The sequence below is a fragment of the Chiroxiphia lanceolata genome, chromosome 2 (genome assembly GCF_009829145.1).
Source record: "Chiroxiphia lanceolata isolate bChiLan1 chromosome 2, bChiLan1.pri, whole genome shotgun sequence".
NCBI classification, from domain to species: domain Eukaryota; kingdom Metazoa; phylum Chordata; class Aves; order Passeriformes; family Pipridae; genus Chiroxiphia; species Chiroxiphia lanceolata.
Window position 1 is genome coordinate 82,291,256 of NC_045638.1, and position 26,718 is coordinate 82,317,973.

At 42.9% G+C, this 26,718-nt stretch overlaps 1 protein-coding gene and 1 long non-coding RNA gene across 2 annotated transcripts in view; both read left to right on the forward strand.

Moving 5' to 3' along the window:
- The first annotated feature begins 19,730 nt into the window (after positions 1 to 19,730).
- The window catches only part of LOC116782511, a 66,279-nt gene continuing 59,291 nt past the window's right edge, over positions 19,731 to 26,718 (forward strand). The window contains exons 1-6 of the mRNA XM_032679263.1: positions 19,731 to 19,840; positions 20,194 to 20,308; positions 20,441 to 20,614; positions 20,706 to 20,812; positions 21,278 to 21,415; positions 22,761 to 22,924. Coding sequence (XP_032535154.1) covers positions 19,731 to 19,840; positions 20,194 to 20,308; positions 20,441 to 20,614; positions 20,706 to 20,812; positions 21,278 to 21,415; positions 22,761 to 22,924 — 808 coding nt within the window. The remainder of the gene's footprint in view (positions 19,841 to 20,193; positions 20,309 to 20,440; positions 20,615 to 20,705; positions 20,813 to 21,277; positions 21,416 to 22,760; positions 22,925 to 26,718) is intronic.
- Positions 23,757 to 25,796, forward strand: LOC116782775. Its single transcript, XR_004355348.1, has 4 exons — positions 23,757 to 23,783; positions 24,768 to 24,829; positions 24,948 to 25,025; positions 25,728 to 25,796. It is a non-coding gene; the product is annotated as an uncharacterized LOC116782775 (long non-coding RNA).

Below are 26,718 nucleotides of genomic sequence, written 5' to 3' on the forward strand. Positions count from 1 at the left end.
CCTCCAGTCTGGAGATGTATTTCTTCTGCCTAGGTTCTCTCTGGATTGAGCAGGGGTACTTCATCTCCTTTTGAAAGCCCTGCCCACGAGAGATGCCAAATGTGCTGGCTGTGTTTGCCCGTTTTGTTCCTTCCATCACTCAATCCCGCTCGTTAGGCCTGTTGGCTGAAGCAGAAGTGTTGTGTGTGGAAGTGGGTTGAGAAGGAGCCGGTGCCAGTTCTCAGATGCATCTTTTAAATTACACAGACTGATTCCAAAGGTCAAGGGAAAGTCTCGGCCCGACTTGATGCTTCCTGCTGCAGTCGGCAAGAGTTTGGATGCACGTTTCTCCACTGTGTCTCTGTTTTCTTGCTCATTTAGGTTCCTACACTGGAGGCAGGAGATCTTCAGCTAAGATCTGATTCTTCACGTCAAACAGATTCTCAGCTGGACAGACAGGTGACTCTAATAGAGGCAGAAGCAGATATCCCTAAATAGAGCCTGTCAGTGTAAGCAGAGGTGTTCTGACTACGGAATTCATTTGGAAATACTGCTGAGAGGAGGTGATTGAGTCTGGACCTGTGCTATACTTCGGACCTCATTTTGTTTGCATTCTGAAGCAGAAGGGCTGGAATAAGCCTTGCTCCAAGTCCCATCCAGCTTCACTTTGAACACTTCCACAACCGGGTCCAGTGTCCCACCACAGTCCTTGCAAACAATTTATCCCTTATGTCCCATCTAAATCTACCCTCTTTTCATTTTAAATGATTGCCTCTTCTTCTGTCGCTACAGGCCTTGGTAAAAATCTCTCTCCCTCTATTTACACTGAAAGACAGCAGTAAGTTCTGCCCAGGCTGAGAAACCCCATGTCTCAGCCTTTTTCATGGGAGGAGTATTCTAACCCTCTGAACATCTTTGTGCTTTGTGAAATCCTGTCCACTCATAGTGTCACTGTTCAAGATATGGACAGAGAGATCACATCAGTTAACTTCACATCCAAAATGGACTGGACTTGGGGAAATTAATTTAATGTACTGCTAGTTAGTAGAGAGAAGGGTAATGAGGAATAAGACCTTTAAACACCTTCCTGCTATCTCTTCCCTCTTCCCAGGCTCAACTTCAGTCCTGATTTCTCTTCCTCCTCCCCCACGGTGGCACAGGAGGATGGGGAATAAGGGCTGTGACCAGCTCATCACACTGTTCTTCATTATCATGCCTCTGCTTCTTCCTCCTCAGGCAGGATTCCTCACACTCTTCCCTGCTCCTGCATCAGATCCCTCCCATGGGAGACAGTCCTCCATGAACTTCTCCAACTTGAGTCCTTCCCATGGGTTGCAGGTCTTCATGAACTGCTCCAGCACAGATCCCTTCCACACAGTGCTGTCCTTCAGGAACAGATGGCTCCAGAGTGGGTCCCCCCATGGGGTCATAAGTCCTGCCAGCAAATCTGCTCCAGTGTGGGCTTCCTCTTTTCATGGAGCCACAAGTCCTCCCAGAAGCCTGCTCCAGTGTAGGCTTCCCACAGGGTCACAGCCTCCTTCGGGCATCCCTCTGCTCCGGTGTGGGGTCCTCCAGGGGCTGCAGGTGGATCTCTGCTCCACAGTGGACCTCATGGGCTGTAGGGGAGTCTCCATGGGCTGCAGGAGAATCTCTGTTCTGGTGCCTGGATCGCCTCCTCCCTCTCCTTCTTCACCGATCTGCAGGGCTGTTCCTCTCATATGTTCTTACTCCTCTCTTCTGTCTGCTGTTCAGCGTTTATTAACTTTTCTTCAGTACATTATCACCACCATTGCTCAGCTTGCTCAGTGCCGGGTCTATCTTGAAGCCAGCTGGCATCAGCTCTGTCAGATGTGGGGGAAGTTTCTGGCAGATTCTCACAGAAACCACCTCTGTACATCCCCTGCTACCAAAACCTTGCCACGCAAACCCAGATACTTACACAGATACAGATAGGTGCATACCTGTTTGATTAGTTCCTGGGGAAGTTCCTTGTACTATATCTTTGTTCTCACATCTGATTTAGTTGTAGGACTCTATTTTTGGTATTGCATCTTCATTTTCAGTCATTGCACTCACTCACTCACTCACTTCTACACTTACTCCGAGTAAATGAAAACTGCTGCATGCACTGGCCTAAGTAAAATTCAGTGCAACTTATGTAATTTCTTAGGTCTGATAATAAAAAGCTTGTGCCTGATACATTGAGGCACTCGAAAAATGTTTAATACTCTTCTTGCATCCTAATAGGGACCAGGAACAAAAAAGTGCTCTAATCAAAAGAGATGAGCCACTTAACATATGTGAATCAGAAGAGCTGAGAAAGATATAGCACTAGGGGGCAGAGACTAATGGCTGAATTTTCAGAAGATTATAAATTCTCTCTTTGGGACCTGAAGGAAGTGGCAGAGCTATTTAAAACTATTGAGAACTAACTGCCTTAAAAATTAAACTTTAAGTGACATACTAACATCTATCCAGAAATCAATAGCTAACTAAAAAACTGAATTCAGATTTTCTGACTCCTAGATAAATACCACCTATAAATCCTCTGGGCAGAATCTCAGTCTCTGGCAAAAATTCCTATTATCTTCAGTGGGAAAGTGTTCATTCTCAGCTTTTCCACATCTCTCATACAATAAGCCAAATCACAAATATCCCAGGTATAGTGTATACAAGATAGGAAAAAGAATCATTCTTGGAAGTCATCCTGTGCCTTACAGTGCAAAATCTCTCACATTGAGAGGACTGTTGTGAACAACTCACATTCATATTAATGGAATATTAACTTTGAAGTTTCCTTCTGCCCCCTTGCCTGTGTTTCTCCTTCCTGTGCATCCATCAGGAAGTCAGAGTAAGCACACAGGTGGTATTCTCAACAAAAGCAACGTACCAAGTGGCATTTAATATTATAACTTTTGCTTATCTCCATTGTGTTATATGGTTTGTTCTGGGTAGTGCAAAATAGCTTTGCTGTCTGTCAGAAAGCTGAGAAATTTCTTTTGATAAAAAAATAAAACTGATTCACTGGCAAAAAGCAGTTTTACTTCTCCAGCCCAGAAAACTTCAAAATGTCATATTTTGCTGAGAGAAGAAGAACACGAGAAGGGGGAAAACTGAATAAAAAACAAATATGGGACATCTTTGTCATGAAGATTAGAAAGAAAAAGAAGGAAAAGAGGAGGAAAAGAACCTTCCACTTCTTTCCCAAAAGCATCTAACATTTGGGAAAAAAATGAAAGCAGCAGCTCAGGAACCCTGAGCCCTTGTTGCTGTCAGGTGAAGTCAACTTGAGACAGATAGAAAAGAGCTGCAGCCTGTGCTGAGGGTTTGATGGGGATTTGTTCTGGTTCAGCCCATGCCATCACTTTTGCAGCAGTTACATATGATGTAGGCAATGACAAAAATGTCCCTGAGTGCTTCAGAGAGGGTTTATGCATTTATGAGTAATTCAGGACATGTGTCTTGGGGCCAAGTCGCTGGTTATCTCTAGCTCCTTGAGTGAGTATAGGCAGAAGGGGGTGGGGGAGTTAAAACCCCTCTGGTTCTAGCTGTGATTAAATCCATGCTGTTGGGATATTTTGGTGATTCAAATGGTATTAAAATATCTCAGAGCATCTATAAACTAAACCAATCCCCATATTTGTTGTCTTCTCCAAGGTCAGACTGACAGCGTCTGTGGAGTTTTTTGCCCTTACTCATAGTCTAGGATGCGCTGCCCTTTCCCACCAGCATCCATTAACATCACCTAATTATTCCCTGATGCTGGACAGATGGTGTTTTCAATCTTGCCTGCTCTTTCTGTCGGACATCATAGTTGGTGGCTTTTGTAATTAGGTGGTGGGTTCACTGGAGGTGTTTGGGAGTGCTTTGCAAGCAGCCATACTCAGGGGCACAGAAGGTGCTGTGTGGATCACCCCTGCTTAGACATCCCTATCAAAGCTGTCAGTGATGGTAAGGTGGGCAGCTTTGGTGATCCTGTCCTCCACATCCCTCACTGCTGTAGGGAAGAGCAAGGTAACAATTGCCCGTGACTGAAAAAGGCTTATAGGTAAAATAGCAAGTGAAGCATGGCTGCAACCTGGAGATGAGAAGGATAACACCATCTGTGTAGCCAATGTGCTGAGCACAGGCTGAACAAAACAGTTTCTTGATAGTTTGTAATAATCTTTTAAAATATCTTTTTCTGGTAGGGGGAATATTCTTATCAACCAATTCTTTCAGCGAAGACTTTGCTAGTCTTGCCCAGCGTACCATTACCTTGAAACAAAGTGTTGCACACCCTTCCACACTAGGTTAAGCATTGTACATGCTTCAAAACAACCTCTCTGCACCTCTGGACTTCAGCCCTTTTTTATTCTTCCTCAAATTACCATTGCTGTCAAAATTTGTTATGATTTCATCAGAAGGTGTCAGATAAACCTCAAGTGGGATTCTTCAATGAGGTGGATTGGTGGGATTTAGCGAACTGAGTGTAATAATTTAAACTCACGGTCTCTAAAATTTTAGCTCTCATTGTGCACAATTTTCTTCCTGGCATTCTGCAATGGCCAGCACAGCCTTCACCATCATTCCAATCAGCAGTAAGAAAAATTTGAACATCATTATTTCATTGGCCTCTGGTATCTTACGTTTTATTTCTGAGGGTTTATTGATGTCTTCAGGTTGTAGTCATGTCTCCTAGACAATCCACAATTCCAAATCAAATGACACTATACTCATGGCAAAGTGATAATCACAATATTTTTACTGGTCTTTGGATTCAAAATCTTATGCTGCTATTATAATGTTATGTTAAAGTCTATTATATGTTCCTCTGACAAATTATTCTGAAATTTCAAATAAATTAATCTGCAAGTAAAATTAATGTAGCTGTGCCTAAAATTGAAAGGAAACATTAAAAGAGAATTTAAAAAAACCCAACAATTATCCATTTAACTGTGTTTGTTTTATAGTTCATCAGTCATGACATGATCTTCGCTCTCTATGAAACATCTCAGATCTGACTAGTGCATTCTGAGAGATTTTTCTGTCTTAGAGATAAATATCTGGAGCAAACAGAAGAGACAACTGCCAGAGGAAAGCTTCTACTACTTTCTACATGGAAGTTCGTAAAAATAAGCTCCACCTTTGTCCTTCCACTGTGATTAGCTGAAGTGGTACCCCAGAGAATCTGCACCATCCTGGGCATCCTCAGGCTGTCTTTGGGGCAGGGATCAAGCTCACTTGTAGAGGACAAACACAAGTGGACAAGTTTGATACTGTGAACTAGGACTTGCAAGAAGTGGTTGGGTGAATTTCTACTCACTCTTTGAGCGTCAAAGTCCTCCTTTTTTTAGGACATCTGACATAGTAGGTTTTGTCCATGGAAGAACCAGGGCTGCAACTGCCAATCCAGCTTGCACTGGCATTCCCAGGTGCTGAAAAACACTGGTTTCAGCGAGGTGGGACACGTTGGTGTACTGTTTGGTGCCAGTGCACACAATGCTGACTACTGTGTTCTTCCACAAACAGCTTTTGCTGTGCGTTCTCCATGCTGCTGCTTCCTTTTTTCTCTGCCCCCTTTTTTTTGCAGCAGGGCTTGTATTCAGCTGCCACTGGAGAAGTTACCACAGACACTCAAGCTCTTGAAACCTCAAGAGTCTCTAGTAAATTTTTATTGTCTTACACGATATATACTTAATTATACATGATGATACAGATGTTCTGTACAGATATAGAACAATTTAATTTCACCTTACTAGATTGATTTGCCATGTAAACCTGAACTATAGTATAACGCAAATTAAATAGGAAAAAATATTTGCTTTCCAATATTTTAAAGGGGATTTCAAGGCAAACAAACAAAAAACCACCCAAGCACACAGAAGGGTGCAATGCATCTCACTTATTTTCCCTTATTGGTAGTGCAGATATCTACACTTCAGTTGTCCCCTTAGGCCCTTTTTTTAACAGTGATGAGTACAAGATATTTTTTTAATCAGGATTCCTTTACTGTTTTAAAGGTCTCTTCATCAGCTATAATGGGATTCCAAGGTGACCTATTTAAATACAAGCACCTTTAGTTTCAGGTGACCCTCAACTCTAAACTTTTCAAGCCAGATGTAAACATTAATGACCAAAAAACCCATCAAATTACCATTATAAAAAAATAAACAAACAAAATGTCTGGAAAGATGGGGCTGGCATTTGATTCTCTTGCTTAGCCCAGCTCAATTTCGTATTACTAGACAATGCCTTTTTTAAGGACTTTTTTTTCCAGTCACAAACACCAGGTTTTGAAGCTGTTTCCATTCTCTTTCTCCCTGTCAGAGGTCTCCTCTCACTTACGTCTCATGAGTGGGATATGTGAACTGCTGATGGTGGCTCAGCCCATGGACAGATGCTTGGACAAAGATCACAAGAATGGCTTTCTGCTGGTATGCATGAGTGTCTGACTGAAAGCCAGGTGATATATGAAAGGAAATCCTCCTAAAATTATCATTGAGATTTAAATTAGGCTCACTGTCTTGTTGACCTGCAGGAGGCTAAAAGTGATGATTGTTTATCAATTTTGTCTTGAGCCATGCTGACTATATGGATGACTCTCCATAACATATAGAGAAAATGTGTGTATCATTACAGAAGAGACAATGCAAGTGGCTAATTAACCAACCATGTCTTTCCAGAAATCTGGGTTCAAATACTACCTTTTCACAGAGGAGGCAGAGGATGTGTGTTACAAAACACTCCTGGCTGCTTAGCATTGTGACAAATACTTGGTATATATTTAAAAAGGAGATTGGGAACATGATTCAGTGATTAGAAAAGTGAATTATAATGATATTTAATAGTTCTATACTCAGAATTCCCAAGGGATGCTCTAGCAAGATCTAAGTGTTAACTCTACACCCACAGTGAAGAGGACATCACTGAAAACTAGGCATTAATCCCTTCATTTCATTACAGTTACTGGGCAACTGCAAGTGTTGTCAGAAAAGTGAAAATATGGGTAAGGAAATAAATTTCATTTTTAATTGCATTTTCTCAAGACAGATACTTACATTTACTTCACTTTATTAATAACATTGCTAAAAAGGTATGTGCTGCAATATCTTTTCATGTGAGGATGATCAACCTAATACATACTTTTCCACTCTAAATTCTCTCCTGCATTGGAACCAACATCAGGGGGGTTTATTTACATTTCTGTGACTTTTTTATTTTAAAATCTTGCTCACTAACTTAGGCAATTAGTGCATGCCATTGTCCATCAAGGCCAAGGAGATGCTTTTTTAAAATGCAACATACAAAATCATTAACCCTCTTATCTTCTTATTGCAGTTTAAATACGCACGTATTTTCACTGCACATTCAGTTAGACAACAGCAATTTTCCCAAGGAAAAGTTTAACAATGGCATATTGCCAAAATAATTGTTTGGCCAAGTACAGGAACAAGATGGACAAGCCAAGTAATCATCCTAGAACACAGTGGTCCCAAAGAGAGCTCTGTGTTTACAGGGCCCTGCATCTTCCAAAGTTAATTTGGAAAGGTTTCCTACTGGGTATTTCAATAAAAAGCAAAATGTAGTTTCTAATTTACTTTCCCCAAATAAGAGTCTTAAATGTTGACAAATGCTGTAAATGTCATCTGCTTGGGATGTGCCCTGTATACAGTGATAATATAGGAAACTTCTTGCAGAAAATTCTAAAATCTTAAACATTAATCCAAAATAAATGAAGTTCCCTTTTGCAGAACTGGGTGGTTTGGTTCTTTTTTTTTTTTTGTCCCCCAAAATGTGCTATTGTGTCCAATTTTTTTTTCTAATTAAACAATACTGGAGAGAACACACAAGTAACAAGAAAATTGGCACAGACTTCAGCGTGAGCAGAATAGGGATTCAATCCACTAACCAGCCCATCACACTTAGCACTTAGGAAATAAATCATTGTTTCCAAAAAAGTTCTTTCTTCTTCGTATCTTAGCTCTGGAAAATCTGCATGAAAGGTCCACAACATTATCTTGCTAAGCACATGGAAAACAGATAACTTTTCTTTATCACTTTCTCTTGATAGATAGGGCTGGGCTTGTAGCCTGGTACCCAGGGTGATGGGCCAAACTTTATCTCTGAAGCCTTCTTAAGTATTTCTGGCTCTTCCTATTCTTATAACACTACATCACTGATAAAGCAAAAAAACTTCTTGCAATTATCTTTGCTCCCTTACAAGCACTCCAAATCCCTGACACACTCATCTCTCTTCTCTGTGGTGATTTTGCGGTGTCTTTTTGTCACTCTGTGCTTATTCCACATATTTATGGCGTTCTGATTTCAAGTTTGGGTAGCTTTCATTCTGCAGAATATACGTTTTATATAATATATATATATATATATAAAATTTATATAAATTTTTATATAGAAAGTATAAACACACCGCTTGCCTTCTTCCCATGCTCATTACTTATTTGTAGTAAGCTCTACGATACCTCTAAGCATTACCAAGTACACTTGGGTACAACTGTACAGAGTATTATACGACATAAGTAGGTGGTGCTATTTCTGTACCGCCAGATCTTACTATGTGAGCAGAACATTGGAAGGACATAAAAATTATTAAGTGGAGCAAAGACATGAAGTGGCACGTCTTACAATGCCAATGGTATCAGAAAGGGAAATAATTTCCAGAAGCTGTTGTTCCTGCTCTGCTCCACTTCCCATGTCTGGCTCCTCCTGCTTTAATTCCTTGAATATCACATATTTTTATCTATTATCTCCCGTTGTGTCACTTTTATACATAGAAAATGTGCCACAGGTGCAGGGGATGATATTTACTTGAAATCAGGCCAAGCAACGCATTAGGTGAATGTAGCTCAACTTTTGTCACTAATAGTTTTTTTGTTTTTTCTTAAATATTTGGAAACAGGTCTGAATTTTAATAGTAATCCTGAACAAATTTGGGTTCAAATGTGATGTGAAGGTATGAGAGCAGAACTTAGTTTGCTGTTTTCAGTGGCTTTAGGGAAAGAAAGAATTTGGTGCCTTTTGCTCAGATTGCCACTTACAAGAGTAAGAAACATTGCCAATAACACATTTGGCCTGAGGATATAACAGTTCTTCAGAAGCCCTGATACTCAGTCTCACAGTACCCTTATGTGTAGTTAGTGGAAGCTTTTGTTATGCTTGTTTTACAAAATACAGTGAAACACAGAGGGCTAACCTGTTACTCCAAGGCTGTTCAAATCAGTGGCAGAATTGGAAATGGCATTGCCATCGCTCTTGCCCAGTGTCAGGGCCCCGAGGGCACCAGCAGTTCTCACTGGTCCTGACCAGCCTCACATGGGGCTCCCCTCAGAACTGTCCAGATGTGATACCCCATTTCAGCTCAGCCTGGTGCCCTCAGTTGGTGCCAGAGCTGCCTTGTAAGTGTGCTGATCTCCAGCCCTGCTGCTCCTCTGCATGCACCTCTGACTCACACTGCAGGATGTCTTCAGCCCCTTCTCCTGGATGGGCACATTGTAGCCCCATCACCAGCCCTGCTGCTGATGCTTTTTTCCAGGAAAGCTTCAGCTTCAAACAGATCAGAAGATTAATCTTTATTGTTAGTTTTCTTTGAAATGCTTTAGCATCAAGGAGAAGAAATATTTTGTCAGAATATCTATTCCTTTTCTGAAGGTATTTTCAGTTAGGAAGACTGATAGGAAAATTTTGACTGACTTCACAACAATTACAAAGGTCTTTAACAAAATGATGCCTCTGGTGAACCCACAGGAAATGTTTTCTGGGAAAAAAAAATCACCTGTAAATAAAAGAAGAAAGTTCAGTTCAGTTCAAGGTATTTTTGTGAATCTGTCCTATTGTCACAGATGTGGGGAAATAGCTGTGAGAAGAAAAAATTTCTTGACCCAGAAACAGGATGGAAATATTTACACTTGCTGATGAATTGCATCAGTCCTCTCAGTCAGCAAACACACACTTAGCCCATTACAGGAGAGAAAACCTGAGATTTGGAGTGATTTAGAGGATGAGTGTGATCATGTCATGTTTTCCAAGAGTCCTGATGATAAAGGGAATACAAAGAATGGACTGTCTACAGGTCTTGCCAAAATTAGCAAGGAACAAGCCTAATGCCTTCTGATTTTTTTCCTTGTGAACTCATGTTCTGCTTCCTGCGAAGCCTGAGTAAGATTTTTAGAAAAACAATTCAGTGCAGGACAGCACATTTATTAATGTACTTGCCATATGAAAGGATGAAGGCAAAGCAATAGGAATATTCTCTAGGTTTGGCCTGAAAATTCCCTTTTCAAAAAACAACAACAACCACCAAAAACCCAGAACAAAAAAGCACCCTCAAAATAAATTAAAAGAACATAAAACAAGAGCAATAAGGTACTCTAAGGAAAGTTTTCTAAGTCCCTTACTATACAAGCTTCAAGGCCTTAAGAGGAAAAAGGCCTTGTTGATGTGCATGGAATAGCTATGGAAAATATGCCCACTTGTGCCTTACTGCGTAATTAAATGCTCTATAAATTATTGATGTGCCACGATGGCACACAAGAGAATATAAGAAAAGAGCATTACATGGAATCATTGCTTCAAACCAGCTGTCTCCTTCCTCAGATTAGCTGATGTTTTCACCTCCTAAAAGGAAACTAAATGATGTATGAATGAGAGAAGGAGCACACAGCCAAAAGCATTACAGTTGGTATTTTGCTGCTGGTGTTTTTTAAAGCATAAAATTGACATTGATAGTAGCTTGGGGGGATAGGTATATTTTCAAAACTCAGTCTCAATAAGAGGATATTTCGAAGAGGGTATTTTTCAGCTGAGATTCTACAAGCAGTAATAAAGATCAGTGGGATCCAACTATTTACACCTTTAATGAGCCTCATCAACTCAGTTTAAATGTGTGTAAAAGCATTATGTTAATTTAGGATTTGGAAGAGATATATCTGTTTATACTTAAGTAAGAAGCTTCAGTATCTGTTTATACTGAAGTGGCTACAATGGCTGGTCTAAGATGACTCAGAGACTCAGACTGATCTGTCCAAGAAAAATAGAGACACTCCCTATAACTTATTAAAATAAACAAAAAAAATCTTTATGGAATATTACAGGATCTATGACTGTCTTATCCACAGAAGCTGAACATTCTGGTAGAAGAGCCATCAATTTACAAAACTCTATTGTTATAAATGAAAGGATATTGATTTATTATGCTGATGTTGAATTCAAATTAGGGGCTTTCCAGAAGTGAGACCTGAACCCATTTTTGGTTCTTATCAGTAAGTCAAGTCTGAAATAGAGTGTGCCAAGAGGGAACTCAGCATAATGACCACCTCTACACCAGCTCAGATGCTTCACAAATTACATGATGAACACTGCTGGATCCAAACCTCGGAGTTCTCTTCCTTAGAAAGATTTAACCCGAGAAAAGTCTCAGGTGTCACAGTCTTATCCTGAATTTTATTTTTTTCTTCTCTCCTTCTGCTGGAAATTAATTTGACTTCTGAGAAATACAGGGATGGGCAAGAAAGAACAATTAGTTATGGTCATTTGCATTCAGATAACTCTCATCATAAAGGATTTGCAAGTACATATTTTGCTGCCTTCCACAGTCTACAATTAGAATTGTCCGTTTGTTATCCATGGACTCTGACATTAATACTTAAGAGATTCAGACCACCAGATTTTTTTTCCTTAAGTTTTTCACAGGAAAACTTCATTTTTATATAATTTTTTCAAAAGGAAATAAAAATGAAACATTTCTTTTCAGATTGTCCTTCTAATGGCTAAATACAACAGTAAAGTCAATGTTTCTGAAGCTCTGACTTTTGAATCACTTACAGACAATGCATTTCTCTGTAGTGCATTTCCTTTGGGAATCTCTGTTGCCAGGAATCTGTTTTATTTACTTCTGGGTATGGGTTTCTGGAGACTGATAGGTAACGCATTGATTTTTGTCTGACCACCTATGAGATTTTTCAAGGGCACTGGAGATATTTTGATAGTAGCCCAGAGAATACAGTCAGGGAAGGTAATGAAGACAGATGAACTGCTTATACAAGGCCATAGCTGAAAGAAAACTTTTATTAAAAGACTTCTAACAATGATTTACCTTTGCCCTATGAAACAAAAAGTATGTGCCAATATTGCGAATTTCACAGTGTGTTGTTTTGATTATGCACATCAAAATAAAAAGTCAACATTTCCAAATGCATTCAGTGAAAAACACATAAAAAACACGATCAAAACCACACACAAACAAAAAATGCAACAAAAGAAAGAGAGGATAACTTTGTCTTGTTTTTTATAAAACCACATGTGGACATGACAGAATTTCCCTAAACTGTTCAGATTTCTCTGTGCTTTACTCCTCTCTGTAATAGATGCTGATCATACACATTGCAGGGGACAGACACTTGGCTTTCAGCACTGAAAGCATGGGGTGAGACCTTTGGTCTCACAAACACCTTTGAATACTTATCGTGCTTACTGTGGCCATCTATCAGTGATATCCAAAGTATTCTTTCCATTCAGATATTTTTTAAAAATCCCATCCTTTTCTGAAAAGAAATACCCATAATCTGCCTTTGTTCTCTCACTGTATTTCAAAATGGACCAAGCATATGACATAGTGAAAAACGGAGGGTTCTTCTAGATGACAGACTGTAAGAATTTAATTTCAGGGACATAGAGAAAAATTTGAAATGAAAAGTTAAAAAAAAAAAGTCAGCATTTATTATAATTCTTACTCCCCCCACCCTTTCTTTTTTTTTTTTAAAGATTGTGATCTGTGAGGAAGAGGGGCTGATTCATGTTCTCCAGGGGAGTTGGCAATTTGATCACAGCAAAGTGCCAAACGTTCAAAGCCCAAGCAGAAGAGGGAGTGAGTAATTCAGTGGTTTGTTTCTCCTTGCTCTCCACAGCTGAGGTCCCCCAGGACTGCAGCAGTGCTGAGCAGCCAGAGGGTTTCATGGATCAGTGGTTCATTCAACCAGAGCACAAAGAAGAGAGATGAAAGCAAGATAATAGTGGCTTTTCCACATGTATCTCATGAGGAAAATTAATTACCCTGGAGAAATTTTGAAGGGGGGGGGGCAGAGAGAACGGTAAAGGCACCAACATTATGGGTAGGCAATGGAGGTAATATCCTGACTGGAGTTTGATCTCAAAGGTGCAGGGCTGAAAGAGGGCAAAGCCTTAACTGCTGGATGCAAGAGGCTGCAGGCAGCAAGCCTGGCTCTCTATCAACATGACTGAGATGAACTTTCAGCAACATGCATAAAGGCTTTGAGTCACCAGAGGGTAAAATAGTGACCTGTTCGTGATTAAGGAGAGCTGAGGAATTTTACAGTATCAGGTCATGCATGACCTCCTGGATGAAATGGTTGGCCTTTTTCTTGGGTGAATTCACAGTAAATATTTTTATAGTATTTTAAATATTTCTTACTCCTGCATAAAGGAGTAATCACATCATTTCATGCCATGAATAGTAAAAGCCTCCACTGGAGATGATAAAATACATTTGAGAGCTATTTCTTGCAGCACTTTGTGTGCAATTTTCACTGAGCTCATAGTTTGCAAAATAGGGTTGTTGTGAATTAATTCACTAATAGTTTCATAATGTCATAACTGGGTGTTGGTTCAGTATTTGACAATGAAGCGTTAATTCCCACCATCATATTCTTGGGAAAAACTGTGTCAGAAAACTGCCTCTGTCACTTTTCAAAATATCTTCATTTATAGTGGAAAGTTTTGAAAATAGGCAGAGTTTTTTTCTATGCTGTTAACACATTATAGTTCAATGTGGAAAATATGTCCTGGCCGGTGTAACTCCAATCTCCAGTCAAAGTTGTTATTATTGTTGTAGTAGAGGTTCTGATCCAATTAATGTCAGAGCCCCACTGACCACTCCTGCAGATGCACCCAGAACAGTATTTTCTGTGGTGGTAACATAGAGTTTCTTTTTCATGTGCTCAGTGTTATAGAACTTTTCCTTGAGAAGAAAAAAAAATCACAAAACAAACCCACAACAAAAATACAGGAGTGATGATCACGTCAGAATCGAGGTAATTTTGAAATCACATCTATCCAGTATATGTCAATAATACTACTACTTAAGTTTTTCAAATAGAACCAAAAGGAGGCCACAGCCTTTGTACACCCCTAACAGTGCAGGGTCTCTGGATCGGTCTGGACCTGTATTAGCCTGAACTGATTTAAGTTCGTTTTAACTGTGAGAGCAATTCTCCAGCCATCAAACAGTCAAATTGACTTTTGCCTAACTTGTTCTAGTTTAGTTCTGTGACTACCCACTGAATAACCCTACATTGTGTATAGCAACTTCACATGGCGTATAGCTTTTCTGTCAGAATTAGCTCGGGCTGTGAGTGTGAGTGCCATTATGACTGGACTAATAACAACTGCATTGTATTTTAATTGTGTTCACAAAGTACCCCCAAGGGTACTGAGGGAACTGGCAGAAGTGCTCACTGAACCACCCTCCATACGGCATTTCACAGAACCAGAGAATCACAGAATATACTGAGTTGGAAGGGACCCACAAGGATCACAGAATCCCAGGATGAAATAGGTTGGAAAAGACATCTGAGGTCATCAAGTTCGACCTTTGATCTAACACCACCTTGTCAACTAGACCATGGCAATAAGTGCCACATCCAGTGTTTTCCTAAACACCTCCAGGGACACTGACTCCACCACCTTCCTGGGCAGCCCATTCCAGCGCTCAATCACTCTTTCTGTGAAGAACTTCTTCCCAATGTCTAACCTAAATCTCCCCCAGAGCAGCTTAAGACTATGTCCTCTTGTCCTACTGCTAGTTGCCTGGGAGAAGAGACTGACCACAAGCTCCTTTCAGGTAGTTGTAGAGGTCCCCCCTGAGCTTTCTTCTCTCCAGGTCAAACACTCCCACCTCCCTTAGCTGCTCCTCATAGGAGCAGCATTGTGCTCCAGTCCCGTCGCCAGCCTTGCTGCCCTTCTTTGGACACACTCCAGCACCTCAACATCATTCCTAAACTGAGGGGCCCAGAACTGGACAGTACTCGAGGTGTGGCCTCACCAGTGCTGAGTACAGGGGAAGAATCACTTTCCTAGTCCTGCTGGCCACACTGTTCCTGACATAGGCCAGGACCCCCACGTCCCTTTCTGCCTGGCCACTGATCAGCCACTCTGTGCCCAGCCTGTAGCGCTGCATGGGGTTGTTGTGGCCAAAGTGCAGGACCTGGTATTTGGTCTTGTTGAACCTAATACCGTTGGATTAGACTCATCTATCCAGCTTGTCCAGGTCCATCTGCAGAGCCCTCCTACCCTCCAGTAGATTAACACTCCCCTTCAACTTGGCACCATCTGCAAATTTGCTAATGGATTATTGAGTCCAACTCCTGGCCCTGCACAGGACCATCCCCAAGAGTCACACCATGTCCCTGAGAGTATTGTCCAAACATTTCTTGAACTCAGACAGGTTTGGTGCTGCCTGGCCAAACAGGAGTTTGGCAAGTGTGATACTTCTCTACAAGAAGGGCTAGAAGGACAATCTGGGGAACTACAGGCCTGTCAGCATGACCTTGGTGCTGGGGAAGGCCAGGGAAGACCAGATCATCCTGAGTGCTATCGTATGGCACTGCAGGGCAACCAGGTATGTGGGAAGAACTACAAAGTAGTGTTGAGTTACTGTAGTTTTGTTAATATTAAGCTGAAAGTAAGTCACAAATAGTAGATTTGTTCTGGAGTGTCAACTCTGAAAAAGACTTTACTGGATGCTTGACTGGATCAAAATACAAGTTTAGGTGAAGACTCTTTGGTAGAAAGTCTGAATATCAGTAACTTAAAACTCAGCACACAGTAAATTATTTGTTATAGCAAAAATTTGTTCCATCTGTCTCTTTGCTGACTCTTGCCTTTAGCGGCCTAATGGGATTTCCTGGGTAAGAGATCCAAATTACATGAAATAACTCACTTCTAATGAGCTACATGTAATTGCAGAAATAAGTGATAACAATGAGATCACCTCTTACTGGGGAAGTACAGAATTCCCATTTTGTCCTTCTTGACAGATTAGAAGACTGAAATCAATCTGAAATAGCTTTTAGATGCCTAAACTTTCCCTGACTTCACTGGAAGAATGATAATTTGCTATGAAGTTGAATTGGGGTCAGGTGAAGAACTTGCACTACCCTTGCCCTCCCATTTTCTTGAGCAATACTTGGGGTGTTCAGAACCGGCCAAGTGCTGGTGAGCCATAGGAAATACAACAATTAACACTGAGAGCCAGAAACAAAATATATTTATAAAAACATATGACTTTGACAAATCATGATTTCTTGCCCTTTTCCTGAAAATCCAGCCCCTTCCCTAAGGGATGCTTTACATGCCCAATCCCTAAGCTTTGCCAATACAGAAGTTACTGAGAAGGAAAGGACAACCAAAACATTTGGGATGGTGTTTTTGTTTTGTTTTGTTTTGTTTTTCCAGAAAATCTAATCCCAGACTGAGGACAAACCTTTGAAATGTTACAGAAGGAAGGAAGGAATGCATTAAAGTGTTGGAATTTTTGACATAAATATCTTGGCTTGTATGCAGCGTTCATCTGCACTGGTTACAGGTTACATACTACAGAGCTATGAAGCTTCAACATGACTGTATGCTTTGGGATAATCTCTGGCATCCTGTGCAAGGCTGCAGACTTCTTCAGTCCAGAAGAACCCAAAACCTCAGGATAAGTGTGGACTAAAGGACACAGAAATATATAATACCTGCTGGACCCCTGGTGACTGTGATTATAAGCAGACTTTAATTGCTTGACCTCTCTAATTTCTGAGTAAGCAAAGGACAAAAATATCATCTCTTCCCACAGGAGTGCACAGCTGTAGCTTGCACACCTTTAATTCTTTCCTTGTTGTGAGGTGGATGTTTTTAAAAATTACCCTGCACGGGTATTTCAGACAACATGTCTCTTAATTTTTTTGCTAAATGAATAACTTATTGCAAATCACCTCATAAGTTATTTTATCTTGTTAGATTTCCTACATCCTTCAGCTTTCCTTTCTGTACACACACATCAAGAAAGGTAGTATGGCATAGGTGTAAATCGGATGCGGTTACAATTATTTTTACCCTGTTTAGCTTCTAGATCCTTTCTGCCTCACTCTTTCCATGCTCCTCCTAAGGTTGATGGTTTCATTTTGGGGATTCCTGTTGAAGGGGAGTTTTGGCCCATTGCCAGCATCTGGAGTTATTTGCTGGAGGAGTACAATGTTCTTGATGGTGTTTTCCTCTCCCTCATTTTAGGACCCACATGGGGTCCCATTTACATTTTTACACATTTTTACACCTTATTCTTTTTCATTGCTCTGCAGCTCCACATTACCTTTGAATTTATGATATATGGTGCATTTTATATGTGTTAGAAATACTTGTTCTTTTTTCTCTCTATTGCCCCTAAAGCCAGTTTTGGCTAGCACCTGCTTGTTCACCTTATGCAGCTTGTAGAGATCAAGGAAAGCTCAGCTGGAGCAAGCCTTCCCCTGAGGCCTACAAAGCTCAGTACAAAGCCTGTGGCTTCTTAGTGACAATGGCAATACTATAGTAGAGGTTTGCGTTGTAATAACTGGTAGTCTGCAGTCCATTCCCCCTGTGCAACATCCAGTCATTAATCAGGGATGTTTGAAGGCACATCCTGCCCACCCTTTTAGTAGCCACCTATGGGTCTGTTTTGAATTTTCTTTATAAGACGTTTTAATCAGACATAATTCCAGAGAAGAAAAAATTAACTTTTTTCAGAGATAAGTTGACTCAAACCGGTCTTTCTCCTTGTTCTTCACATCTCCCAAATTAACTACGTGCTCCATTTGTTAAGGAAGAACTTCGTAAAAAGAAAGAAAGAGAGTGAATTCACTGTGTTTGTCGCATCTTATAAAATCCATAAGAAAGGACCATTTCTTCTTAAACGTCTGTAAGAGACCAAGCATATATGATCATGTGGCTGGTATCTCACCCAAATTAGTTGGCAGGGGAACACTAATAAATCTGATTAGACAGGTAAACCTACTGTTCCTGTAGTTTTAAATTGTTAGCTTTCAACAATCCAATTTCTGTCTGTCAAAGATGTTCCAAGGTGTTCGTTCAGTGGTGGGTCACTTCACCTCAAACAACCGACCAAGGAAGAGGGAAGACAAAATGCAGATGAAAGGGAGCACAGCTCACAAAGGGCTTGTGAATATTTAGTGGGGTTCATGTGATTATCCCTAGTGAATATAACTTTATCATAGAATTATTCTCCCAGAATCATTTAGGTTGGAAAAAAACCGTTAAGATCATCCAGTCCGACCATAAAATTGTGCTGAATTGAGACATCTGTAGCTGAGCTAGTAATTCATTGCTTTCTTTATAGTTAAAGGAGACAGAAAGGGTTGGATTTTTTAGGGTGCAGTTCATCCCATCCAACACAAATGCTGTGGGATCTTGCAGTGCAATCCTTGGTGTGAAAGAAAATAAACGCTCTTTTCAGGAAACAGGGGATTTTATTCAAGTAACAGAAACATTTCACAAAGCACAGTGTCCTAGGTCTGTTTGCCGAGGTTTCAAAACTCACAATAAAATCATCAGGAGCAGGGGAAGAGCTTTGAGTTTTATTGCTCTTGTCACTGTAGGGATTATGTTTCACAGAAATCTGTTAGACAGCCCTGAGTCTTAATATCTATATAGCACTTCTGTTACTTGTTGGTGATGGGTGTTGCAGTGGAGCACTACAGCACTTCTTTTTTTCTTTGTCTTTGAAGGTAGGTATTTTTATGTTTTATAGATTTATTACATGTATTATATATTTTTATTGTATATATTTATTATATATATTTGCAACCTATGAACCCTCAGCCTGCTCATCGTCAGGTAGAAGGGGTAGAAAGTCTGTCCTTTCAGCAGAATTGCACCTTCTGCTCTCCAGAGGGTATCTTGGGGTGACAAAATTATTCAAGCCCAGCTGACCAAGTCATTATCTCCAAAGTAACAAGCTCACACCTGTTCTGGCCCCCTACCGGGGCCACAATTCCTGCTAGCAAATCTGCTCCAGGCTCCTGCTGGGAGCCTGCTGCAGCACGAGCCTCCCACGAGGTCACAGCCTCCTTTCAAGCATCCATCTGCTCCAGCGTGGGGTCCTCCATGGGCTGCAGGTGGACCTCTCCTGCACCATGAGCTTCCCTGGGCTGCAGGGGCAGAGCTGTCCCACCATGAGCTGCACCACGGGCTGCAGGGGAATCTCTGCTCCGTTGCCTGAGCACCTCCTTCCCCTCCTTCTTCACTGACCTTTGGGTCTTCAGGGCTGTTTCTGTCACATATTCTCACTTCTCTCTCCGTCTGCAGTTGCTATTGTGCGCTGTTTCCCCCCCCCCCTTCCTATGTTATCCCAGCTACACCCTCCCCAATGGACTCAGCCCTGCTCAGCGGCGGGTCGGTCTCGGAACCGGCTGTGGTGCCGCGTCACAAGCCCCCTCTGTGATGTCTCGGCGCTCCACGGCTGCTGTCCCGGCGCCAGACCCTTGCTGGCCGTCATTGCTGACTCCGCCGCGACGGGATCAGCAGCGCTTCTCTGGCTTGGACCGTCGGGGGCTGCGAAGCGCAGCTGCCACTCGGATCTCGCCTCTCGGATCTGACCATCCTCTCCCCACACCCCCTCCCCCTCCCCGCCAGGGACTCGGCAGAGTCTGCCGGGCATCTCCTGTGTCTGCTGAACCCAGGCCGAGGCCGCCGAACGCCGAGAGATGGCCTGGGTCGACCTCCACAGCGCGGCCGCCCGTGGCGACCTGGACCAGCTACGGCGGCACTGGTGGCTGAATAAGTTCCACATCAACAGGCGCAACGCAGACAAGCTGTAAGGACAAACAGCAAAGCCTCCACCTTTTGCAAAATGTGGAATTTGTCAAAATTATCTAAAGTCAGGGTGGTTTTTTGATGGATGTACTTTATGTACTTTCAAGCCTAAGCAGCAACAAAGGATACCATCAGTGGAACAGACAGCATCTAGCATCCCTTAGTATTATTTATTTTATTTATTTTGTTTTAATTATTACTCTATTTTAATTTAATTGTTATTAAAGGTTTTACCTTTGATTCTCCTCCCTGTTTCACTGGGGTGGGGAGGGAGAGGGTGTGAGCAAGTAGCTGTGTGGGGCTTAATTGTCAGCTGGGCTTAAACCGGGACAATTGTGTATGTTTAATTTCTAGGACACCTCTGCATCTTGCTTGCATAAATGGCCATGCAGATGTTGTTCGGTTTCTAGTAGGCAAGAATTGCAAGCTAAATCCTCGTGACAAATATAAGAGATCACCACTGATGCTGGTATGTGAAAGGGGCATATGTTGTCTTATGACTGAAGATGCTCGAACTTTCCAGTGTTGGGAAGACGCAGGAGTTCTGACAGAGAACAATGTAGATGTTGGAAGTTATTCCTCCTTTGTGTCTTGTTTCCAGGCAGTACAGCACCAGCACAGAGATTGTGTGGCTGTTCTGCTGGAGCATGGTGCCAACCGTGACCACAGAGCTGCTACTGGTAACACCGCCCTTCACTTTGCTGTCCTGATGTCTAGCAAATCTCTAGTGGAGCTGTTACTTGAGCATGGCGCAGATATTGATGTTAAGAATGAAGTAAGCTTGGACTTTAGGTAAACCTCCTCTTCCCAAGTCAACTTGCTTGACTTTTCTCTGTTATTCTAAGAGAGATGATTTTTCCTTTCAGCTGGGATACGCTCCACTTACTCTTGCGATCACTGAGCGTTGCAAAGGGATGATCGAGTTCCTTCTTCAAAAAGGAGCTGACGTGAATGCTGCAGATAATCTTAAAAGGTGAAGGATTTGGTAAAAGCACGTGTGGGACTCCTTAGCATTGTTTCAGTTGGATTGATGGGAGGCATAAGAATGAGCTTTGAAAAAGGGCCAGGAACCACCCAGAAGGAGCTCCTTCAGTGGGACTTGTGAAAGCAGACCTGCGCTCTGCTGCTTGCTTACTTCAGGGGATGATTTCCACACTGAGGACTGCAAGAAAGCATTGTCTGTGGTCCCACATGCACACGCGCGCGCGCAGGCACACACACGCAGCCTGAGTCTGCTCTGGGTGGGTGGCTGGCCTGGAGACCTCCTGAGGTCCCACCAACCTGAATTCTCCCAACACTTCCAGGTGTTTGGCTGTGCTTTCATTCTGCCAGTAGGAGAGGGGAAATGAATTGTCTGAGAAGCAAAGAGGGATTAAAGTAATGACACGTAATGCCTGCAGAAGCTGATGTATTTACTCTTATCTCCTGGATGCCCTAGGACCCCTCTGGAAGTTGCTGCTCTTCTTCAGGATAAGGATGCAGCAGAAGTTCTTCTTCGCAATGGCGGTGTTATCAATAAAGACGGCCTTGGAGCGTATGCAGTTCGAGCTTTTGAAAAACTATTTGGAGATGAGTTGTAAGTGTTTTACGTCCTTGTTAGAGCAACTGCATTCTCAGAATGCCCGTGCTGATGTACAGCCCTTTTTGGTAACAGCAGCAGGGTTAGATGAGGTGCTGAGAGCTTTATCGAAGTGTGACACCTTCTGATGCATCTCTTTCCATGTAAAGGGTAGATTTGGAAATTGAGGAAAACATCCCTCCTCCCCACCAAACCCAGTTCTCTTTGAGAATTCCCCTGTGTGCTTCCAAGTTCCATTCTACTCCCTAGCAGCAACTCCCCACCTTTTGTTTCAGAGGGGATCTATACTGATATCCCCTAATTAAAACTCTTCGGTGCTTTTCCTCTTCCCGTGGCTAGCTTTGCACCTCTGGCCATTCACTAGCTAAGGTGGCTATGTGTACTTAACTAGACTGAGGAAAAAAGCCCTCTATCCTAGTGATGGTAGCCAAGGGATGTGTGAATGAATTGCATTATGCCCATGAGCATGCCTTGCCTAGCCATAAACAACTGCCTGTGAACTCTTGTCACTGGATCTCAATTTCCTCTCCCCCTGCCCCTTCTGTTAGCCTGTCTTGATGGGAAGCAGGAGAGAAGGGAACCTGGGTAAACTGTGGAGTAAAAACCCCTTTAGGACTAAAGCATGTTTGAGGATTGCTCTAACAAAACAAGGTATTCATTCCTCCCCTCCAGGCTTCTGTTGTGCTAATGCACCATTCTGCATAGCAGCCTTGGTCTGGAGAATGTGTTTAATTTCTTTTGTTGTTTGATTGGGGTTTTTTGTTTTGTATTCCTGCTCCTGAAACAAACCTGACCTCCAACTGAGACCCAAGGTTGTTAGAATATGACACAGGTCTCAGAATGCAAGTGCAGTATTTGTTGGCCCCTTAATATCCGACTTAGGAGCCCTCTGAACTTCAGGTCTTCAGAGGAACCATGGGAATTTCTGAAGCCCTTCAAAGTGAGGACTGGGGTTGAGGAGACATTGCTCCATCTTAATGTTGAGACATTAGTATAACATCCAGCTGAGGAAGAGGCTTTGGAGATGTCAGCCTGCCAGGGACCTAGTTAATCTCCCTGGTCCTTGAAATGGAGAGGGGGTTTATCAGATGAGACAGTAGCCAGCAGGGGTGAGTTACTCCACAGATAGAATAGGCACCTGTAGCATGAGCATGCCTGTAGTGAGGATTTCAGTCTCCACTACTCTAGGACTGCAGTATGTTTTGTGTGTGTGTGACCCTTTAGCAGTTGTCTATGAATAGGGTTAGAATGGCACAGGCATGGCTGTTGCTCTTCCCGTGGAGAGTGCAGGAAAGTCTGGGGGCATTTTTACCTATTGCATTTCCTCCCTTTCTATCTTTAGTATTGCTAATGAAGGAGAGGAATATGAATGCTCTGAAAGGAAGGGACAGTGCTCTGCCCGAGGCACAGAAGAAATTAACATCTCTTGCTCTGGGACAACTGCTGACACTCTCTCAAATACATCTGCATTGCTAGAATTATGTAAGACTCTTCGCTATCAAGGAGGTAAGAAGGAAAAATCAGTGTGGCCTGTAGGAGAATGATAACCCATCAGTGTGATGCATGTCTTGAGGGAGGTGCCAAAGCAGAGGAAAATCAGCACTCCAAGGAGTGATGCGACTCTTCTCATATTTGTTAGGTGTCTTGCCAGGAGTGAAAGAAGAGCAGAAGAAAGACAAAGACTCCCCCTGGGATTCTGAGGTACCTTCTCTAGAGGAGGCAGTGGGGTCCCTCTGAATCACTGGCTTCTGGGATCATTACTGTCTGCAGCTGCTTTTGCCAAATGCTTGTAACTCAGACCTGGACATGCCAGTGCTGCAGACAAACTGTTCCTGTAGGACTGGGACAAAGTGAGGTCCAGCTGGTTCTCCTTGCAGCTGACCTCCAAGCTGGATTTCTAAAAAAAGGACAAAGCAGTAAAGTTTCTGTTAGAAGACTGGCTTGGTGAAGATTGTTGATTTTCTATCATACCGCAAACATCTTCCACTCCAGTCACTGTCAATTGGTTCCCATATGACTCACAGTCTAGAGACTTCTTTCTTCTGCCTGCATTCTCTCTGGATTGGGCAGGGGTACTTCATCCCCTTTGGAAAGCCCTGCTCAAGAGAGATGCCGAACATGCTGGTTGTGTTTGCCTCTTTTGTTGCTTCCATCACCTGATCCCGTTTGTTAGGTCTTATGGCTAAAGCAAAGTGTTGTGCGTGGAAGTGGGTTGAGAAGGAACCTTTGCCAGTTCTCAGACGTGTCTTTTCAATTACACAGACTGATTCCAAGGGTCGAGGGAAAGTGTTCGCTGACCTGACGCTTCCTGCTACAGTGGGTAAGAGTTTGGATGTGCGCTCTGTTGCAGTGGAGCACGGCAAAGGTAATTTCAGAGGGACTAAATGGTTACCTTTGTAAAGTTCTCTCTTTGTAAAGTGGGGTGACATGGCTGGGGAGAAAGCAGAGTGAAATAAGCCCTCAGAGTAATGACCAACCTGTTATCTTTTGTTAGGGGTCTTGCCAGCAGCAGGAGAAGAGCAGAAGGAAGACAATGACTCCCCCTGGGATTCTGAGGTACCTGCTGTGGAGGAGGCAGTGAGGTCCCGCTGGATCAATGGCTTCTGGGTTCCTTTCCCTTTGCTGCTGCTTTTGCCACACGCTTGCACCTTGGACCTGGACATGCCAGCGCTGCAGACAAAGTGTTCAGTTAGTGCTGGGACAAAGTGAGGTCAAGCTAATGTCCTGGGTCTCCTTGCAGCTGACCTCCCAGCTGGATTTCTAGAACAAAGCAGTAAAGCTTCTTGCTGCTTGCAGTCCTCTGAAATCCTACAAGACTGGCACTGTGAGATTGCTGTTTTCCACCTCATAGCCTGCTTCCCTGGATCCATTAATGTCAAATAACCTACTGTCTGGAGATGTATTTCTCCTGTCTAGGTTCTCTCTGTATTGGGCAGGAGTACTTCATCCCCTTTGGAAAGCCCTGCTCAAGAGAGATGCCGAATGTGCTGGCTGTGTTGCCCATTTTGTTGCTTCCGCCACCTGATCCCGCTCGTTAGGCCTGTTGGCTGAAGCTGAAGTGCTGTGCGTGGAAGTGGGTTGAGAAGGAGCCTTTGCCAGTTCTCAGACGTGTCTTTTCAATTACACAGACTGATTCTGAAGGTCAAGGGAAAGTGTCCGCTGACCCAATGCTTCCTGCTGCAGTGGGCAAGAGTTTGGATGCGCGCTCTGTTGCAGTGGAGCACGGCAAAGGTAATTTCAGAGGGACTAAATGGTTACCTTTGTGAATTTCTCTGGGGTGACATGGCTGAGGAGAAGCAGGGTGAAATAAGTACTCAGAGTAACAACACACTGTTTACCTTTTTTCTAGGTATCGTGCCAGCAGCAGGAGCAGAGCAGAAGGAATATTTTGACCCTTCTTCTAAGAATAAGGTACTTAGCTCTGTTCCAGATGAATTGCATTGCCTTTGGCTGAAGTCAGATGTAGTGTGATGCTGCAGTCTTGATGAGGATTCGTCTCTCCACTGTCTCTGTTTTCTTGCTCATTTAGGTTCCTACACTGGAGGCAGGAGATCTTCAGCTAAGGTCTGATTCTTCAAGTCAAACAGATTCTCAGCTGGACAGACAGGTGACTCTAATAGAGGCAGAAGCAGATATCCCTAAATAGAGCCTGTCAGTGTAAGCAGAGGTGTTCTGACTACGGAATTCATTTGGAAAAACTGCTGAGAGGAGGTGATTGAGTCTGGACCTGTGCTATACTTCGGACCTCATTTTGTTTGCATTCTGAAGCAGAAGGGCTGGAATAAGCCTTGCTCCAAGTCCCATCCAGCTTCACTTTGAACACTTCCACAACCGGGTCCAGTGTCCCACCACAGTCCTTGCAAACAATTTATCCCTTATGTCCCATCTAAATCTACCCTCTTTTCATTTTAAATGATTGCCTCTTCTTCTGTTGCTCCAGGCCTTGGTAAAAATCTCTCTCCCTCTATTTACACTGAAAGACAGCAGTAAGTTCTGCCCAGAGCCTGCTTTTCTCAGGCTGAAAAATCCCAAGTCTCTCAGACTTTTTCACGGGAGAGCTGTTCCAGCCCTCCAAACATCTTTGTGACATTCCTCCATCCATGTCTTGCTTGTGCTGGGGGCCCCGGAGCTGGACGCAGGACTCCAAGTGGAGTCTCATGAGATCAGAGTAGAAAGGGAGAATTGCCTCCCTCGACCTGCTGGCCAACCTGATGACCAATCTAATTATATAATCCCATCAGTGAAAGCATCACTTGTGTTGTCATGTTCTTACCGATTTCTCCATGCTCATGGCACACTATTTCTTTAGCCATTGGTCAGGCAGCTGCTGGAGAAGCCTGATGAAGTTCTCAAAAAGAACTCCCTGGCAGAACCTTCAGTTGGAGCTATGAAGACCCACAGCAAGGACCTGAAGGAAAAGAAACCGCTGATGCAGGAGAAACTGGAGAGGTCTGAAGCTAAGGTATGGGAAAGCCTGTCTCTCGACAGGGCTCAAGGCCTTCTTTGTAGCGCACTAGAGCAGGGAAGTGATTCTTTCTTGAGAAGAACACAAGGTGGTTCAGTGTGCAGCTAGCTGTGATGGGAAGGAACAGCACTGCTGCCTTTGGTGTCTGCCTGTTGGCACGACTTGAAGTGACAGTGGAGGGCTGCACTAAGGTGGCGCAGGGACCGAAAAATTATATGCGGAAGATTTACTTGAGGAGGATAAAAGAATTTTTGCTCAGGGAAGTTTTGGCTGCTAGGAAAGACCCAGCATGGGGGAAGATTATTTCCCATGAAAAGCACTGTCTATATTTCTCTGCCTGTCTGTTTAAGAAGCTAACTCCACTGTTGCAAGAAGAGGTAACACATTCTCACAGACATGCTGTGGGGCCCCTGCCATGGGAAAGAAGAAGTCCATAGAAGGACAGGGAGAGAACACAACCTTGAAGTTGTTGTCGTGGGGTAAAAAAGTGTTTTGCCCTGGAGTTAGAAAAGTGGTAACCCCCGAGGGGGTGGTGTTCTTGGTGTAGGGCCCAATCAGAAGCTACATTTTGCTCCTTTGAAATCAACATATTATAACAGACCGGAAAAGAAGGGAGATGATGTAGCTGGAAAAGAAGTAGCCGTAATCTTTCCCTTTTGTGCCTCCGGTTCTCCATCCTGCCGCAGGGGGGAGGGAGAGTGGCAAGCCAGTGAGCAGCACTGTGGCTTGGAGAGTCTCAATGGGAGCACTAAACTGGGGAGTACCATTCCTAAACCACGACACTACCAACGCACTACAACTTGTGTTTGGAGTCCTTGAGAAAAGAGAGAAATGT